This window comes from Lepus europaeus, chromosome 11 (genome assembly GCF_033115175.1).
Source record: "Lepus europaeus isolate LE1 chromosome 11, mLepTim1.pri, whole genome shotgun sequence".
In the NCBI taxonomy this organism is placed as follows: domain Eukaryota; kingdom Metazoa; phylum Chordata; class Mammalia; order Lagomorpha; family Leporidae; genus Lepus; species Lepus europaeus.
The window spans coordinates 111748621-111768533 of NC_084837.1; the positions used below are offsets into that span (position 1 = coordinate 111748621).

The following is a 19913-nucleotide window of genomic DNA, read 5'->3' on the forward strand; positions in this document are numbered from 1 at the left end:
AACTCTGAAAGAACCAGGGTAGTCCGCTTGTTCTCTATCACCTTGACACAGGAAAAAAACATTTTCAGGAGAAGTCACTATAATTTTTAATACATAATGTTTAGACATCCAGTTACAAATTGTAAGGCATACTTTACATAAGGGGGGCGGGGGCCAGACAACTGAAAACTTCCCAAACTGTTTTTAACATTACATCAAAGGCAACTCAGATACTTAATTTTTCAGGGACAGATGTCTTAAATTAGCTATGATAGACTAATTCAACATGGAAAGATGGAGACTTCCCAGGACTGGAGGCTACCCATCAATGATCAAGTGGAAATTCCAGCACAGATAAACAATGGCTCATCAGCAGGTTTGATACACAGGCAGAGGATTAGCAAATTCAGAATATGAATACGTATCAATAAAAAGTATCCAGACCCAAGTATCCAAAGAAAACAGGATGCAGAATTAGTGACACAAGTCAGTGTGTCAAGTTCATTAACCAGATGTTCAGACGCTCTACGCCTTCCCTGATTTTCGTCTATTTCTAACTATCAATTATTGATACAACCATACTAATACTTCCCAGTGTGAGTGTAGATTTGTCAATTTTTCCTTTCAGTTCTGTAAATTGTTTTATATTTTGAAGTTATTTTAGGTACATATAAACTGACAATTATGACATCTTAATATTGAACTGATATTTTATAAATCCCTTCTGTTGAACTGATCCTTTAATCATTAAGAAATAGCTCCCTTTAAAATGGGTCTTGCCTGTTTTGTCTAATATTAACAGTAATGCCAGCCTTAATTTTGACAAGATATGCAGTCTGTTTTTTTCTTCCAATTTTTCTATGTCTTCATATCAAAGGCATGTATCTTATAAGCAAAATTAATTGGGTTTTGGCTGGCGCCATGGCTCACTAGGCTAATCCTCTGCCTGCGGCGCCGGAACTCCGGGTTCTAGTCCCAGTTGGGGCGCCGGTTGCCCCGGTTGCTCCTCTTTCTGTCCAGCTCTCTGCTGTAGCCCAGGAAGGCAGTGGAGGATGGCCCTAGTGCTTGGGCCCTGCATCCGCATGGGAGACCAGGAGGAAGCACCTGGCTCCAGGCTTCGGATCAGCACAGTGTGCCGGCCATAGCAGCCATCTGGGGGGTGAACCAACAGAAGGAAGACCTTTCTCTCTTTCTCTCTCATTGTCTAACTCTGTAAAAATAAAAAAAAAATTGTGTTTTGCTTTAAATGCAGGCTTACAAACTGCTTTTGTAACTGAACACCTAAAAAAATTTATATTTCATGTAGGACATACCTTTGTAAACTCTGAGAAAATGCCAAGACTACAGAAAAATAAACCCCATGTATTACTCTCCTCTCTTATGCATTGATGTGAAAACTCTTCATTGGACATCATCTTGGCTTCCCAGGACACTATGCTTCACACAGGGAGTGCACACCCACTGTCCCTGGATGCTGACTCCTCGGGTCCTCCACTCCTCACACAGGGAGTGCACACCCAGTGTCCCCTATATGCTGACTCCTCGGGTCCTCCACTCCTCATACATGGAGTGCACACCCAGTGTCCCTGGATGCTGACTCATCGGGTCCTCCACTCCTCACACAGGGAGTGCACACCCAGTGTCCTCGGCATGCTGACTCCCTCGGGTCCTCCACTCCTCACACAGGGAGTGCACACCCAGTGTCCCTGGATGCTGACTCCTCGGGTCCTCCACTCCTCACACAGGGAGTACACACCCAGTGTCCCTGGATGCTGACTCCCTCGGGTCCTGCACTCCTCACACAGGGAGTGCACACCCAGTGTCCCTGGATGCTGACTCCTCGGGTCCTCCACTCCTCACACAGGGAGTGCACACCCAGTGTCCCTGGATGCTGACTCCTCGGGTCCTCCACTCCTCACACAGTGAGTGCAACCCAGTGTCCCTGGATGCTCACTCCCTCGGGTCCTCCACTCCTCACACAGGGAGTGCACACCCAGTGTCCCCGGCATGCTGACTCCTCAGGTCCTCCACTCCTCACACAGGGAGTGCACACCCAGTGTCCCTGGATGCTGACTCCTCGGGTCCTCCACTCCTCACACAGGGAGTGCACACCCAGTGTCCCTGGATGCTGAATCCCTCGGGTCCTCCACTCCTCACACAGGGAGTGCACACCCAGTGTCCCCGGCATGCTGACTCCTCGGGTCCTCCACTCCTCACACAGGGAGTGCACACCCAGTGTCCCCAGCATGCTGACTCCTCGGGTCCTCCACTCCTCACACAGGGAGTGCACACCCAGTATCCCCTGGATGCTGACTCCCTCGGGTCCTCCACTCCTCACACAGGGAGTGCACACCCAGTGTCCCCTGGATGCTGACTCCTCGGGTCCTCCACTCCTCACACAGGGAGCGCACACCCAGTGTCCCTGGATGCTGACTCCTCGGGTCCTCCACTCCTCACACAGGGAGTGCACACCCAGTTTCCCTGGATGCTGACTCCCTCGGGTCCTCCACTCCTCACACAGGGAGTGCACATCCAGTGTCCCCGGCATGCTGACTCCCTCGGGTCCTCCACTCCTCACACAGGGAGCGCACACCCAGTGTCCCCTATATGCTGACTCCTCGGGTCCTCCACTCAAACACACAGGGAGTGCACACCCAGTGTCCCTGGATGCTGACTCCTCGGGTCCTCCACTCCTCACACAGTGAGTGCACACCCAGTGTCCCCTATATGCTGACTCCCTCGGGTCCTCCACTCCTCACACAGGGAGTGCACACCCAGTGTCCCCTATATGCTGACTCCTCGGGTCCTCCACTCCTCACACAGGGAGTGCACACCCAGTGTCCCTGGATGCTGACTCCTCGGGTCCTCCACTCCTCACACAGGGAGTGCACACCCAGTGTCCCTGGATGCTGATTCCTCGGGTCCTCCACTGCTCACACAGCAAGTGCAAACCCAGTGTCCCTGGATGCTGAATCGCTCGGGAGCTCCACTCCTCACACAGGGAGTGCACATCCAGTGTCCCCTGGATGCTGACTCCTCGGGTCCTCCACTCCTCACACAGTGAGTGCACACCCAGTGTCCCCTGGATGCTGACTCCTCGGGTCCTCCACTCCTCACACAGGGAGCGCACACCCAGTGTCCCTGGATGCTGACTCCTCGGGTCCTCCACTCCTCACACAGGGAGTGCACACCCAGTTTCCCTGGATGCTGACTCCCTCGGGTCCTCCACTCCTCACACAGGGAGTGCACATCCAGTGTCCCCGGCATGCTGACTCCCTCGGGTCCTCCACTCCTCACACAGGGAGCGCACACCCAGTGTCCCCTATATGCTGACTCCTCGGGTCCTCCACTCAAACACACAGGGAGTGCACACCCAGTGTCCCTGGATGCTGACTCCTCGGGTCCTCCACTCCTCACACAGTGAGTGCACACCCAGTGTCCCCTATATGCTGACTCCCTCGGGTCCTCCACTCCTCACACAGGGAGTGCACACCCAGTGTCCCCTATATGCTGACTCCTCGGGTCCTCCACTCCTCACACAGGGAGTGCACACCCAGTGTCCCTGGATGCTGACTCCTCGGGTCCTCCACTCCTCACACAGTGAGTGCACACCCAGTGTCCCTGGATGCTGATTCCTCGGGTCCTCCACTGCTCACACAGCAAGTGCAAACCCAGTGTCCCTGGATGCTGAATCGCTCGGGAGCTCCACTCCTCACACAGGGAGCGCACACCCAGTGTCCCTGGATGCTGACTCCTCGGGTCCTCCACTCCTCACACAGGGAGTGCACACCCAGTGTCCTTGGATGCTGACTCCCTCGGGTCCTCCACTCCTCACACAGGGAGTACACACCCAGTGTCCCTGGATGCTGACTCCCTCGGGACCTCCACTCCTCACACAGGGAGTGCACACCCAGTGTCCCTGGATGCTGACTCCTCGGGTCCTCCACTCCTCACACAGGGAGTGCACACCCAGTATCCCTGGATGCTGACTCCTCGGGTCCTCCACTCCTCACACAGGGAGTGCACATCCAGTGTCCCCTGGATGCTGACTCCTCGGGTCCTCCACTCCTCACACAGGGAGTGCACACCCAGTGTCCTTGGATGCTGACTCCTCGGGTCCTCCACTCCTCACACAGGGAGTGCACACCCAGTGTCCCCGGCATGCTGACTCCCTCGGGGCCTGCACTACTCACACAGGGAGTGCACACCCAGTGTCCCTGGATGCTGACTCCTCGGGTCCTCCACTCCTCACACAGGGAGTGCACACCCAGTGTCCCCGATATGCTGACTCCCTCGGGACCTCCACTCCTCACACAGGGAGTGCACACCCAGTGTCCCTGGATGCTGATTCCTCGGGTCCTCCACTGCTCACACAGCAAGTGCAAACCCAGTGTCCCTGGATGCTGAATCGCTCGGGAGCTCCACTCCTCACACAGGGAGTGCACACCCAGTGTCCCTGGATGCTGACTCCTCGGGTCCTCCACTCCTCACACAGGGAGTGCACACCCAGTGTCCCTGGATGCTGACTCCTCGGGTCCTCCACTCCTCACACAGTGAGTGCACACCCAGTGTCCTCTGGATGCTGACTCCTCGGGTCCTCCACTCCTCACACAGGGAGTGCACACCCAGTGTCCTTGGATGCTGACTCCCTCGGGTCCTCCACTCCTCACACAGGGAGTACACACCCAGTGTCCCTGTATGCTGACTCCCTCGGGACCTCCACTCCTCACACAGGGAGTGCACACCCAGTGTCCCTGGATGCTGACTCCTCGGGTCCTCCACTCCTCACACAGGGAGTGCACACCCAGTATCCCTGGATGCTGACTCCTCGGGTCCTCCACTCCTCACACAGTGAGTGCACACCCAGTGTCCCCTGGATGCTGACTCCTCAGGTCCTCCACTCCTCACACAGGGAGTGCACACCCAGTGTCCTTGGATGCTGACTCCCTCGGGTCCTCCACTCCTCACACAGGGAGTGCACACCCAGTGTCCCCTAGATGCTGACTCCTCGGGTCCTCCACTCCTCACACAGGGAGTGCACACCCAGTGTCCCCTGGATGCTGACTCCTCGGGTCCTCCACTCCTCACACAGGGAGTGCACACCCAGTGTCCCTGGATGCTGACTCCCTCGGGTCCTCCACTCCTCACACAGGGAGTGCACATCCAGTGTCCCCGGCATGCTGACTCCCTCGGGTCCTCCACTCCTCACACAGGGAGTGCACACCCAGTGTCCCTGGATGCTGACTCCCTCGGGACCTCCACTCCTCACACAGGGAGTGCACACCCAGTGTCCCCTATATGCTTACTCCTCGGGTCCTCCACTCCTCACACAGGGAGTGCACACCCAGTGTCCCTGGATGCTGACTCCTCAGGTCCTCCACTCCTCACACAGGGAGTGCACACCCAGTGTCCCTGGATGCTGACTCCTCGGGTCCTCCACTCCTCACACAGTGAGTGCACACCCAGTATCCCCTGGATGCTGACTCCTCGGGTCCTCCACTCCTCACACAGTGAGTGCACACCCAGTGTCCCCTGGATGCTGACTCTTCGGGTCCTCCACTCCTCACACAGTGAGTGCACACCCAGTGTCCCTGGATGCTGACTCCTCGGGTCCTCCACTCCTCACACAGGGAGTGCACACCCAGTGTCCCTATATGCTTACTCCTCGGGTCCTCCACTCCTCACACAGGGAGTGCACACCCAGTGTCCCTGGATGCTGACTCCTTGGGTCCTCCACTCCTCACACAGGGAGTGCACACCCAGTGTCCCTGGATGCTGACTCCTCGGGTCCTCCACTCCTCACACAGGGAGTGCACACCCAGTGTCCCGAGCATGTTGACTCCCTCGGGTCCTCCACTCCTCACACAGGGAGTGCACACCCAGTGTCCTTGGATGCTGACTCCCTCGGGTCCTCCACTCCTCACACAGGGAGTGCACACCCAGTGTCCCTGGATGCTGACTCCTCGGGTCCTCCACTCCTCACACAGGGAGTGCACACCCAGTATCACCTGGATGCTGACTCCCTCGGGTCCTCCACTCCTCACACAGGGAGTGCACACCCAGTGTCCCCGGCATGCTGACTCCCTCGGGTCCTGCACTCCTCACACAGGGAGTGCACACCCAGTATCCCCTGGATGCTGACTCCCTCGGGTCCTGCACTCCTCACACAGGGAGTGCACACCCAGTGTCCCCTATATGCCGACTCCCTCTGGTCCCCCACTCCTCACACAGGGAGTGCACACCCAGTGTCCCTGGATGCTGACTCCTCAGGTCCTCCACTCCTCACACAGGGAGTGCACACCCAGTGTCCCTGGATGCTGACTCCCTCGGGTCCTCCACTCCTCACACAGGGAGTGCACACCCAGTGTCCCTGGATGCTGACTCCCTCAAGGTTCCTCCACCCCTTCACACATTTCTAGCTTTCCACCTGTCATTGCTATCCACCCACCACCTGAAAAACTCTAGGCAGTATTTCTTTTGGACAAGCGTGCTGACTTAAAATTTTCTCCATGTTTATTTGTCCAGAATTGTCATGACTTCACCTTCATTTGTTATGGATGCTTTTGCTGGAGACAGAATTCTAACTTCTTCGGCATCTTAAAGACATCATTCCACTGTCAGCCAAGTTCCATCATTTCTGTTGTGCAGTCAGCCACAAGCTCACTCTTGTTCTTTTGAAAATATCTTTCTGTTGAGACAACTGGCTTTGCATTTTCCTCTCTTAGGGTTTATAGTTCCTTTTGAATCTCTCAACAGTTAGGGGAAGCTCTTCATCCCTCTCCCAATGCTGCCCCTGTACCAGGCACTCCACCCTTCTACAGGAATTTCATGGATCATATGAAGTCACAAGACCAAGCAGAGACTCCTGGGGAGGGAACCTGGCTCCACCACTCCACAGTGGAAGTGACATGTGAACACGGGGATGGGAAGAACTCCTGCAACCATCTTTGCAGACCATCTACCACAGTGCCCACCTTGTCTTCTGACTGCCACAATCTCCCGAGAATTGCCAGCAACACATCCAGTGATATGAGCCTTGGGGCCAGTGCTGGGGTGCAGTGTGTTAAGCCACCATCTGCAGCACCAGCATCCTTTACAGGCATGGTTCTGCGTGTCAGCTGCTCCACTTCCAACCCAGCTCCTCCCTAACCATCTGGGACTCAGTGAATGACGGCTCAAGTTCCTCAGACCCTGACACCCATGTGGGAGATCTGGATGAAGCTCCTGGCTCCTGGCTTCAGCTTGGCCCAGCCTTAACCACTTCAGCTTATCTCTGTCTCTCCTTCTCTCTTTCAAATAAATCGTAAAATGTGTCTATCAGCCTTGAAGACTGTTAGGATCTATATCAGATCTGGATGAATTCATCACATGTGGGTTTTCTTTATCCAGAAACCAGGGAGAGCTCAGCAGGGGAACAGGCTGGAGGTGGAAGTGAGCAGAAGGGACCTACACACTACAGAACCCTTCACTTTGTCCCCTGTTTCAATAAACTGCTCCCACCTTCCAGTGTGCCCAGCAGGCCTCAACCTTCCCCAGAGAATAAGCCTCCAGGCTTTGCCGTGACCCAGGAGGGAAGTCACCCTCCTCTCAGAGACTGGGCATGGTCCCCTCCCCTCAGAGGCGGAGAGGTGGGGTCCCTTCCCCTCAGAGGTGGAGAGGCAAGTGGGGTCCCCTCCCCTCAGAGGTGGGCACAGTACCCCTCTTCAGAGGCGGGCACGGTCCCCTCCCCTCAGAGGTGGAGAGGCAGGTCCGGCAGGTGGGGTCCCCTCCCCTCAGAGGCGGGCACGGTCCCCTCCCCTCAGAGGTGGAGAGGCAGGTGGGGTCCCCTCCCCTCAGAGGCAGGCACGGTCCCCTCCCTTCAGAGGTGGGCAGGCAGGATGGGGGGCTGTGGGCCGCTGGTGGCTCTGGAAGCGGCACTCCCACCTTCAGCCTCCCTTCCAGACACCTGATCCCCCCGACTTCTGGGCCTTCTAGGAATTCTGCGGGGAACAAAGATGCTTTTTGGTTCCGACCCTTTCCTGAGCTGAGGGTTCAGTAGCTCGTGCACATTTTGTCCATTACCATGAGAACCTCTCCTCCAACTTCCAAAACTTTGCTCATAAAATCACTTCTCTTGCCACTTTTTCCTGAAGTCCACTTTTAAAATCCTTTATACTGTATTATCTATGTTTGGAGGAGAGTAAATTAAATACATACAGTCACTCTGTCATCTTTAACAGGAATTATTTTTTCTGGAACATAATTCCAAAGTCAATAGCACACCTGGTGTACTATGAATCAGTGAAGGTATATTCCCTAACACTGTGCATAACAGCATGGGGAACCCCAAATCTGAAGACTGCAGAGGTCTGAAACAAAACTCCCCAATGCATTAATAAAGATATAGTTAATCTCTACCATTTCATTTCAACCTAGTGGACTATTCATGAATAATCTAATAGCACTGCTTTAAATGAAACGTGATAGGCCCTATAACTTGATACCTCTATTGCAATTTTACATCACATTTCTCTCAGACTCTTTCAAGACACAGAAACTAAGATGTATGATTCCACATTTTCCTAATAGGAAGAACCCTTGCCTACTGTCAATTTTCTACTAATGAGTCTGCATAAGGAAACCAAAGGCAATGTAAGAATATGGATGGGGGGGAGCAGTGCTGTGGCAAAGCAGGTAAAGCTGCCATCTACAGTGCCAGCATCCCATATGGGCACCGGCTGGAATCCTAGCTGTTCAACGTCCCCTCCAGCTCTGTTATGGACTGGGAAAGCAGTGGAAGATAGCCTAAGTCCTTGGGCCCCTGAATTCACACGGGAAACCTGGAAGAAGCTCCTGGCTTCTGGCTTCAGATCAGCACAGCTCCAGCCATTGCGGCCATCTGGTGTGTGGGGGGGAGGTGAACCAGCAGATGAAAGACCCCCCTCCCCCCGCCTCTGCCTCTCTGTAACTCTGCCGTTCAACTAAATACATCAATCTTTAAAAAAAAAAAAAAGGATTTTTTTTTTGAAAGACTTAAGGGCAGGGTTACGTAGAAAGGGAGGGAGGGAGGGAGGAAGGGAGAAGGAGAGCACGAGAGAGAGAGAGAGAGAGAGAGAGAGAGAGAGAGAGAGAGAAACCTCCCATCTGCTGGTTCACTCCCCAAATGGTTACAATGGCCAAGCCAGGCCAAGAGCTTAGAACCACATCCAGGTCTCCCATATGGGTGGTAGAAGCCCAAGCACCTGGGCCATCTTCCACTGCTTTCCAGGCACATTAGCAGGGAGCTGGATCAGAAGCAGAGCAGCCAGGACTCATACCAGTACTCAGACTGGATGCCGGCACTGCAGGCTGCATTACGATGCCTGCCCCAAAGGTTTTATTTTAAAGAGGCCAATGTAAGCCACTGAGGTCAAAAGAGAAAAGCAAAACACGTGCATAATACAAAGATCTCAATGTCTTTTTTATGTACAGTTAGTCACTTCTTTGTGAGCCAAAACTCTGATTGGATTTCCACTGGAGAGAAAAAAAGGCAGTTTTTGGAGCTCTCCTTAACTCGTAACATAAACTTACCTCGGTTTATCATTCTAAAATCCCAGCCTCTGGAAATGCATAAAAATATATGAATTTCTACACAAATGGTTACCTGAACAAAATTCTTAAGAGACAAACGGTTCACAGTAGGCCAACATAATGAAACTCTTAGAATGTATCCCTTAATTATTCTGACGGTACGGAAAAGAGGCTTGTGAGGAACGATACATATGGAATAGTACCAGCAGCACTGAAGTAAGAATCAAATATTAATCAGCTGTGCTACTGTGACGGATACGCTGTCTGGAGAAAGGAAAAGCCCACTTTTTTTCTACTGGAAGTCAGAAGAATTCTAACGGAACTTACATAGGAACTGACCAAAGACATCATTCCCCTGAAACTTCACACACAGGAAACCTGAACACAGAATGCTCTCCCTAAGCTATGATAATCCTGGGAAGTAGTTGTGCTCAGCGACAAGTTTTTTTAAGACTGAAAATAAAAAGATTATCTTAGATTTGCACTAAGGTAAATTAGTATCATACAGATGATGCAAAAAAAAGGTAAATACACAGTTCCACCCAGACCGATTTGAAAGAGAATAAACACCTCTATACATTCACGTGTGTAGTACAGAAAAAGAGTCAGGCACTTGCCATTTCTGCGTGAAGTCTTCTGCACAGGCACTGGTGGGCCAGGCTGGGGGGGGGCCACGTCGGAAGCAGCAGTGGAGCCTGTGTGATGAGCTTTCACCTTGTCCGCCCAGCTGACACCTGCGGGAGCCAGACGGGGAGCAGCCACTGTCCCAGGAGAACCCCTACACAGAAAAGGGGTTGAAATACAAAAGCAGTAAGTGGACATACGTGAATATATGTAAATTTTAAATTCTGTGCATGCGTGTATCCACATATGTAGAAAAATACAATCCCACAGCAACTTAAGAGAATTATATTTATAAATGTATCTGGATCTAATGCTTCATTAATTTTATAAAAGATAATGTATGGGAACAAAGAGGAGAAAGTAACAAAGACAGCAGAGGAGTCTAGCTGTTTAAAAGAAAAACTCACGTAAATGGGGAATCACAATAAAATTATGCATAGGTACATCATACCTTTCTATTTTCATTTTATTTTAATAACATAAATGTGTAATAGCTTGTCAATCTTGATTCAGGCACTGATGCGTCATGAACAACACACAATCGTGGCTCATTTAACCAACAGTGAACATTCAGTGTCAACTGCGCAACAACTTAACACACAGTTCTCCTCAACTTTAATATCTTTCCTAAACTTCCAGTTGGCCTGGCCACTCACGTGATGGCAAGTTTATTTAAAAGTTCACTTTTGGGGCTGGCACTGTGGCATAGTAGGTTAATCCTCCACCTGTGGCGCCAGCATCCCATATGGGCACCGGTTCTAGTCCCGGCTGCTCCTCTTCCAATCCAGCTCTCTGCTGTGGCCTGGGAAAGCAGAAGATGGCCCAAGTCCTTGGGCCCCTGCACCCACGTGGGAGACTGGGAAGAAGCACCTGGCTCCAGGCTTCGGATCGGCGCAACTCCGACCATTGCAGCCACTGGGGAGTGAACCAATGGATGGAAAACCTTTCTCTCTGTTTCTCCCTCTCACTGTCTGTAACTCTACCTCTCAAATAAATAAATAAAATCTTTTTTTTAAAAAAAGTTCACTTTTATCAAAGTTTCCCAAAAACATGTCTTAGTTTTCATAGAAACAATGATACTTTTTGCACTCATATTTCACTAGCTTAATTGTTAAATTATGAGTTAAACTAATGAAAACAATTTGCATATTCAACCAGCAAAAGCAGAAGTGAGTAGTTACTACTGAATGCAGCCTAGGCTCACAATTGTTTAACACGTTAAAAAACAACAGAGCCAGCGCTGTGACGTAGCGGGTAAAGCCACCAACTGCAATGCCAGCATCCCATATGGGCACCGGTTTGAGTCCTGGCTGCTCCACTTCCAATCTAGCTTCCTGCTAATGTGCCTGAGAAAGCAATGGAAGATGGCCCAAGTGCTTGGGCCCCTGTTACCTTATGGGAGACCCATAACAGCCTGGCTCCTGGCTCCTGGCTCCTGGCTTTGGATCATCTCAGCTTTGGCCACTGCAGCCAACTAGGGAGTGAACCAACAGATGGAAGACTCCTCTCTCTCTCTGCCTCTCATTATCTCTGTGTAACTCTGACTTTCAAATAAATAAATAAATCTTAAAAAAAAAACAGCATGTTTTACACTGATGACAAAGATTCTCAATTAGACTAGCAGCTAGTTATAGGGAGATCAGTTTGAGAATTTCTACTACATCTGCCTTAAAGCTTGCAGTGAGAAACCATGCACTATACAATATTCAGAACTAGGGACCAATGGAACACAATACAGACCAAGCTCCATAAAGCAGCGCTCAAATACACAAACATTTGCTCTTGTTTGTTTATATATCTTTGGCTAAGGGCCACGTAGAGTGACGTCATCAAGCATCACCAAATGCCATACTATCTAGAGGCGGACGCTATGGGAGAGTAGCTTAAGCGGCTACGAGAGACACCCATCCCTTACGGGACTGCCGGTTCTAGCTCCAGCAGCTCAGCTTCCTGCTAATGCATCCTGGAAGGCGGCAGGATGGCTCCAGGGCTTGGACCCCTGCCTGCCCCCCACACAGGAGACCTGCATGGAGTTCCTGACCCCTGGCTTCAGCCTGGCCCCTCAGGCATGTGGGGGAATGAATCAGCAGATGGAAGGTATCTCTCTCCCTCTGTCTGTCTCTCTGTCACTCTTTCAAGTACATGAAAACACACATTCAAAAGCCATACTACCTAGTAACTTCATAAGGGAACCTGAAAGCAAAACTTTGATTCTATTGAACAAACAACCAGTTTTTACCACAAGCCTTTTACCACAGTGGCACATACTTGGGATATACAGACAGAGAAGATTTTTGGTTTAAGGTCATAGCATAAACACACACACACACACACAGATGTTAAAACAACTGTGACACACTGCAAATGTAGTAACAATTCAGCTATTTCCAACAGTTAGCAGTGATCCAGGTAAAAGCTGTTACCTTTGACACAAGGTGGGAGAAGAGAAGCAGCCGAGCAAGGCTCAGTTGAAGAGAAGAGAGAACTGACCAGGCCAACTGCTTTCCATCCCTCTACTACGTACCAACTGGTAAGACTCCCTGTACAGAATCAGCATTCCGACAAATCCTTGTCTTACGACCAAACTTCCCAGGGGCATTTGTCAGAAAACAAATGTGTCACCTTATTAAAAATGTTTTTATTATTTTGATTTCTTTGATGGATCATCTGCTGCTTCACTCTCCAAATGCCTGCAACAAGTGGGCTAGGCCAGGCCAAAGCCATGGACCTGGAACTCAAGCTGGGTCTTCCGCATGGGCAGCGGGGAGCCCAGTCCCTGGCAGAGCCATCACCTGCTGCCTCCTAGGCTGCTCGAGCAGGAAGGCAGGGCGCTAACCCAGACACTCCACTACAGGATGCACACACTCAGAGCAACACCTTAACTGCTGCACCGACACCCAGCCTGGGACAAACCTCACAGTTACCACAGGCGGCAGTAATATCTGAGGTAAACGAAAGGCTAACCGAAAACCTTAGAGGACACTGGAGAATAAACACCCTTAGAGGGCTTTGAACAGGTCCCACATATTCCTGGGGATCAGGCAGCGCTCTCTCTCTGTCTCTCTCTCTCTCTCTCTCTCTCACACACACACACACACACACAGAGCAATGTCATGTGCACGCCAGGAGCCTCATCTCTCACCTCTGACTGGCCTGGATGCACCCACAAAGCAGGGAGCAACGCAAAGGCAGCTTGCAAACTGGAGAGGGCACCACTAGTGTGCAGCACTGCACAAGGCCTGCGAGGTTCACAGGCTCAGAGCAGGTGAGAAACCTCTATCAAGAACTGAGGGCTCAGCGGACACACAGACTTTAGTGGCCGCACATGGCAAACGATGCCCTACATAAACAACCACAAGCTACCGTGACAGTAACAATCAGAACGGCCACACTTTCTTAAAAATGCTTAGCTCTCAACAACAAAAAGCCCACAAGACATGCAAACAAAGAGGAAAGTATGGCTCGCTCCCTGCAGGAACAGAGAGGCCAGACACTGCGCTCACCGCTCACCGGACGAAGACGCTACCTTAGCTATGGAATTGCAATCACGGCACACTCAGAAGGAAACCACACCTCTGGAAACAAAGTGTGAGAGCAAAGGTTTACAAAAAACAGCATCAACAAAGACAAAATAAACGTAAAAAAGCACCACAACAGGGGACGGCGCTGTGGCGTCGGTAAAGACGGTTCGAGTCCCGACTGCTCCACTTCCGATCCAGCTCTCTGCTGTGGCCTGGGAAAGCAGTAGAGGATGGCCCAAGTCCACGGGCCCCTGAACCTGCATGGGAGACCCTGAAGAAGCTCCTGGCTCCTGGCTTTGGATCGGTACAGCTCTGGCCGTTGCAGCCATCTGGGGAGTGAACCAGCAGATGGAAGACCTCTCTCTCTCTCTGTCTCTCTCTGCCTCTGCCTTTCAGTAACTCTGCCTTTCAAATAAATAAGTAAATCTTAAAAAAAAAAAAAAAAACAAAAAAAAAACCAGACATTCTAGAGTTGAAGACTACAATAACTGAAATACAACATTCACAAGAGGGGTTCGGCAGAAAAGGAGACCTGGCAGGATGGCGGATCACACACTTGAGGAAAGGTGGATGGAGATCACCTCCTCTGTGCAAGGGAAAGGAGAAAGCACGCGGGAGGTGACCAGAGCCCCACAGACCAGAGCGCTACCATGTGACAGTGGGGTTCCCAGGTACAGGAGAGGAAGAGGCAGCACAGCACCGCGGGGCAGGCGTGTGGATGCCGCGACCCCTTCAGCACTCGGGATGTGGGCATCCCCTATCAGAGCGGCTTCTGATCCAGCTCCCTGCTAACGCGCAGGCTGGGAGGCGGCCGATGGCGGCTCCGTTACGTGGTTCCCTGCCACCCACGTGGGAGACACGGACTGAATTCTGGGTTCCTGGCTTCAGCCTGTCCCAGCCGTGGCCACTGTGGGCATCTGGAGAGTCAATCTGTGGGTAGAAGATCTTGTTTCTCCTCTCTGAATCTCTTTCAAATACAATCAAAATAATTCTTAACAAAGGAATATTAGAAGAAATCATGGGCAAAACCTTCCTGAATTTGATGAAAACACGAATCTACACATCCAAGAGATTCAACACACTCCAAGCAGGCTGAACGCCGACAGCCACGCTAACACATCACAGCCAAGCCCTGGAGCCTGGGAGGACCGCGGAAGCACCGAGGGAGAAGCGGCGCACCTCGTGGAAGGCTCCCTGCCGACTGCAGCAGCTGACTGCTCGTCAGAAACCATCAGGTCAGAAGGCAGTGAGACGACAGATTCAAAGTGCAGAGAGAAAAACACTGCTAACTGTGAATTCCACATACTGCAAAACCACTCGTCAAAACGGAAACTGGCATCGTGGTACAGGGGGCTAAGCCCAGCTTATGCTGCTGGCATCCCATATCAGAGTGCTGGCTTGAGTTCCCACTGTTCTGCTTCCAATCCAGCCCCCTGCTAATGTACCTGGGAAAGTAGGAGAGAGTACTTGGGCCCCTGGGACCCATGTGGGGGACCCAGAGATAGTCCCAGGTTCCTGGCTTCAGCCTAGTGCAGCCCTGGCTACTGCAGACATATGGGGACTGAACCAGCAGACAGAAGGTATCTGTCTCTGTCTATCTCAGAGTCTCTCTTTGTCTCTACCTCTCTCTGAGTCACTCTTTCAAATAAATACATTGAAACATATAAAGATACATTCCTAGATAAACAAAAACTGGGGCTGGCATTGTGGCATAGCAGATAAAAGCGCCACCTGGAATGCCAGCATCCCACAAGCTGACAAGAGCAGCAGCAGACGGCCCTACTGCTGCAGGCCCCTGCACCCACGTTGGGAGGCCCGGGCGAAGGTCCTGGTGTCTGGCCTCAGACTGGCCTAGCCCTGGCTGCTGTGACTATCTGGGAAGTAACTAGTAGACAGGAGATACTTCTCTCTCTAACTCTGACTTTCAAATAAATAAGTAAATCTTAAAAAAAAAAAAAAGAAAAAAGAAAAGAAAAAAACAGAAAATTCATCACTAACAGATCTGTCCAACAAAAAATACTAAAGGGATTTGTTCAGGCTGAAATAGTGGCTAATAGATAATAATTTGAATCCATATAAACAAATAAGGAACAACAGTAAGAGACTAGAAAGGGTAATTACAAAGGTAAATATGAGACAGTACAAATGTGTTAATGTATGAATATATTCATCTGTAACTCTTTTCTTCTATCTGATTCACAAGATAACTGCATGAAACAAAAATTATGAAGCTATGTTGGGGGCCAGTGCCATGACACAGCAGGTAAAGCCAACCCCTGTGGCACCAACAGGTGGGGCGCTGGTTCTAGTCCCAGCTGCTCCACTTCCAATCAAGCTCTTGGTTAATGCAGCTTGGATCCTGCACCTGCATGGGTGACCCAGAAAAAGCTCCTGGCTTCTGGTTTCAGGTGGGCTCAGCTTCAGTCATTGCAACCATTTGGGGAGTGACCCAGCACATGGAAGACCTCTCTCTGTGCCTCTCTCCCTCTGTAACTCTGCCTTTCAAATAAATAATCTTTGGGGAAAAAAAAAAAAAACTGGGCTGATGGACTTGTATGAGAGATGTAACCTGTGTGACAACACAATGTATAATATGTATTTAGATCTTTTGCTGTGAAAGAAATTGTTAACTTATATCATGAACAACTCAGCATGATATGTAAATCTCCAGATCACTATTCACGTGTGAATACACTACGTTTCCTAGATCCCAGATTTTTTTATTTTATTACGACAATTTCAAACATACACATAATCCAGGAAGACAGGTCCTTGAATGGCCTTGGGCAACCCAGCTCTTTCGCCTCTGACTTACAACTGTCAGGCAAAATTTATCAAGAACGCAACGCCCTGATGTAAGCAGGCACTTTCCAGACGGGGCTGGGCTTTACAGGGTGTCCTGCAACCTCTGAGCTCAGCAATCCCAATGGCATCGGTGGTAAACCCAGGACCGAGCATTTCAGGGGTCCTTCAGCTGTTAGGAGAAGTGAGACACGTGCAGGGCAAACTCCCCTCCCCCAGGCAGCTGCCCCAGGCTTGCCGCGAACCCCAGCCTTCCACTGGGGAGGGTGTTTAAGTTGCTATGCCTGACTTATGTTCCACCACCAGACTCAGACGTGGGTGTCTGGTTTAGGCCTGATCTAGGACCCCTCCCTGAAACTGGCAAGGTAACTGGAGTCCTCACTTGGGATGGCTGACCCATGCACACTGCTCCCAGAGACACCTGTGCATGGCCTTCTGCTTGCCAGATGAAAACGCATCTGGTAACTAACTGTATAGTGCAACCTAACTGTATAGCACAACCACCCACACTGCATTGTCTCTATCACAACACTGTATTGCAGAAGCAAGCCTGTCACTGTGACGCAAGCTGTAGTAGATTTTTGACTTCAACTCACCCAAAATTCAGGCTTCTCCGAGCGTTTGAGGTCACAGTTATTCTGTCCGTTGATGGACTTGGAATCACATGGCGCCCTGGAGACATCTTCTTTACTTCCCAGGCCAGTGACGTTGGTCTGCCAATTCAAGACACACGGCAGGGGTAATTAAGAGAGAAGGCGGAGGAGAATGTTCTCTTGGGTGTGAGTGGACGAAAACATACTCAGCTCACAACTCTGCCCTACAGCACTGCTGCCGGGAAGCCACCATGCTGCCAGTGCGAAGTCAGACGGGGCTGGTGCTGTGGCACAGCTGGCTGAGCCACCCCCGGGGACTCCGGCTTCCCCTACCAGCACAGGTTCTTGTCCCGGCTGCTCTGCTTCCAGTCCAGCTCCCTGCTAATGGGTCTGGGAAAAGCAGAAGATAGTCTAAATGCCTGGGCCCTGGCCACCCATGTGGGAGACCAGGGTGGAATTCCAGGCTCCTGTCTTCAGCCTGGCCCAGACCCAGCCATTGTAGCCATTTGGGTAGTGAACGAGAGGACACAGGATATCATTCTCTGTCTCTATCTGCAATTCTGCTTTTCAAATAAATAAACAAATGAATCTTTTAAAAAATTAAATACCTGTAAGATATTATTTAAAAAAAAATGCAGGGCCAGTGGTGTGGCGTAGTGGGTAACAGCTGCTGCCTGTGGTGCCAGCATCCCATATGGGCACCTGTTCAAGTCCCGGCTGCTCCACTTCTGATCCAGCTCTCGGCTATGGCCTGGGAAACCAGTGGAGGATGGCCCAAGTCCTTGGGCCCCTGCACCCACATGGGAGACCGGGAAGAAGTCCCTGGCTCCTGGCTTCAGATCAGCCCAGCTCCGGCCGCTGTGGCCATTTGGGGAATTAATCAGCAGATAGAAGACTTTCTCTCTGCCCCTTTCAAATAACATTTAAAATGAATAATAAAATTAATTAATTGTCATTAGCATAATGACATTCCATTCTTTCTAAAATTATATATCTCTATTAGTAGTAGTGAGGCTGAACATTTTTACCAGTCATCTGAATTTCTTCTTTTGGGGTATGCATGTTGCTAACTTTGGCCCATTTTTTCACTAGGATTTATATCATTTTCTAATTGATTTTAAAAGGGGCCAGCATTCTGACGCAGTGGGTTAGGCCATCTGCAATGCTCACACTCCACGTGGGCACCGAGTCAAGTCCTGGCTGCTCCACTTCTGATCCAGCTCCCTGCTAAGGCACCTGGGAAGGCAGCACAGATGGCCTGAGTGCTGCCCCTGCACCCACATGGGAGACCAAGGCGGAGCTCCAGGCACCTGGCTTTGGCCACTGGGGAGTGAACCCGCAGATGGAAGATCTCTCTCTCTCTTGCTTGCTCGCTCTCTCTCTCTCCCCACCCCACCCCCCCAACTCTCTTGCTCTGTCATTCTCTCTCTGTAACTCTGCCTTTCAAATAAATAAATATAAAAACATAAATAAATGAAGTCTGAACTCTCTGTCCTGCCTGCAGAGTTCCACATCATCTGATGCCGGCTCCCTAGGCTCATCTCCTGCTACTCCTGCCCTGCGCCTTCCACTCCCACCTTGGTAAATCCTAAATTCTGAGCCAGCACTGGGCTTTTGCCACTGCAGGACATCCAAGTACAGCTCCCTGTACCTGGAATTACTCTGCTCTCTCTGTCTAGCTATCTCCCACCTGACAACTCCATCTCAACACAAACACTACCCCCACCAGGAAGACGTCCTGGAACAGCGAACTGGCTGACGATGCTTTTTCTCATATTCCAGAGAAAAGCAAATTTTGTTTTGGAACACCATGCACACTGACACGTACTTGAGACCAGTCTTTCCTGCTAGAACCCTTGGGCTGGTACTTAACGGAAACGTAATGCTCACAGTTCTGGAGACTACCAAGTTCAAGGCGCGGCTCCAGCACACATGCTGTCAGGGCGAGGGCCCCGCTGCTCACAGAGGCTGCCTTCCAGCTGCGCCCCAGGGAGAAGAGAAGGCTGCTGCCCCGCACTCCCCCCACAGGCCCACCTCCTAATAGCACCATGCTTGGTGATGAAGTCTCCACACTGGGACCTGGGGGGACCCCTGCCCACCATGGCATGCATGGCACACTTCAGCACACCGGGGACGGGGTCCGCCTCCTTTCCTCGCACAGCGCTCACAGGCCGTGTGCATATTTCCCAGGACTCCCTGAAGCAAATCATCAATCTTCCCCCTTGGCAACTACATTAGGAAGACACATGGCATCTGTCCCCACCTGTCGTTCATGCCACACGGGCTCTGTACTCACACAGCTGTCGTTCCTTGTTCCCCTCACCTGAGAGGCCCTCGCTTGGTCAAACAGGTCACACACATTGCTTAAACACCACCTCTGTGGAGTCTTTCCCGATCTGTCCTCTAAAAGACCACCTCCCTCCTGCACACACATGGAGTTCTCTGTACAGCGAGCTCTCCCCTACCACCTCGGCACACGATCCTAGGTGTCGCACTCAGCAACCAGATTTCGGTGCTGAATAAAGTGCTTGACGCTGGTAGGCGCCCAACAAGCACTTGTTGCTGACTGGATGAGAAATGTAGCGCTTGACTTTTATATTAGCACACATCTGGAGTCCATTTCAGGTTAAATTCGTCCTTGGTTCTGATGGCTGCTACCAGCTGTGGCCGCACTCAGACAGGAGCAGGGTTCAGTACCTGCTCCGGCCGTGGCCGCACTCAGACAGGAGCAGGGTTCACAGGGTCAGCACCTGCTCCAGCCACGGCCGCACTCAGACAGGAGCAGGGGTCACAGGGTTCAGTACCTGCTCCAGCCACGGCCGCACTCAGACAGGAGCAGGGTTCA

General features: G+C 51.3%; 1 protein-coding gene across 1 annotated transcript in view; it reads right to left on the bottom strand.

The window, feature by feature from the left end:
• SCAPER (S-phase cyclin A associated protein in the ER) overlaps positions 1-19913 on the bottom strand; it is a 412160-nt gene that overhangs the window by 305735 nt on the left and 86512 nt on the right. The window contains exons 7-8 of the mRNA XM_062206396.1: positions 17072-17188; positions 10146-10306 (exon numbers count right to left, since the gene is read on the bottom strand). Of these exons, the coding sequence (XP_062062380.1) occupies positions 10146-10306; positions 17072-17188 (278 nt within the window). The remainder of the gene's footprint in view (positions 1-10145; positions 10307-17071; positions 17189-19913) is intronic.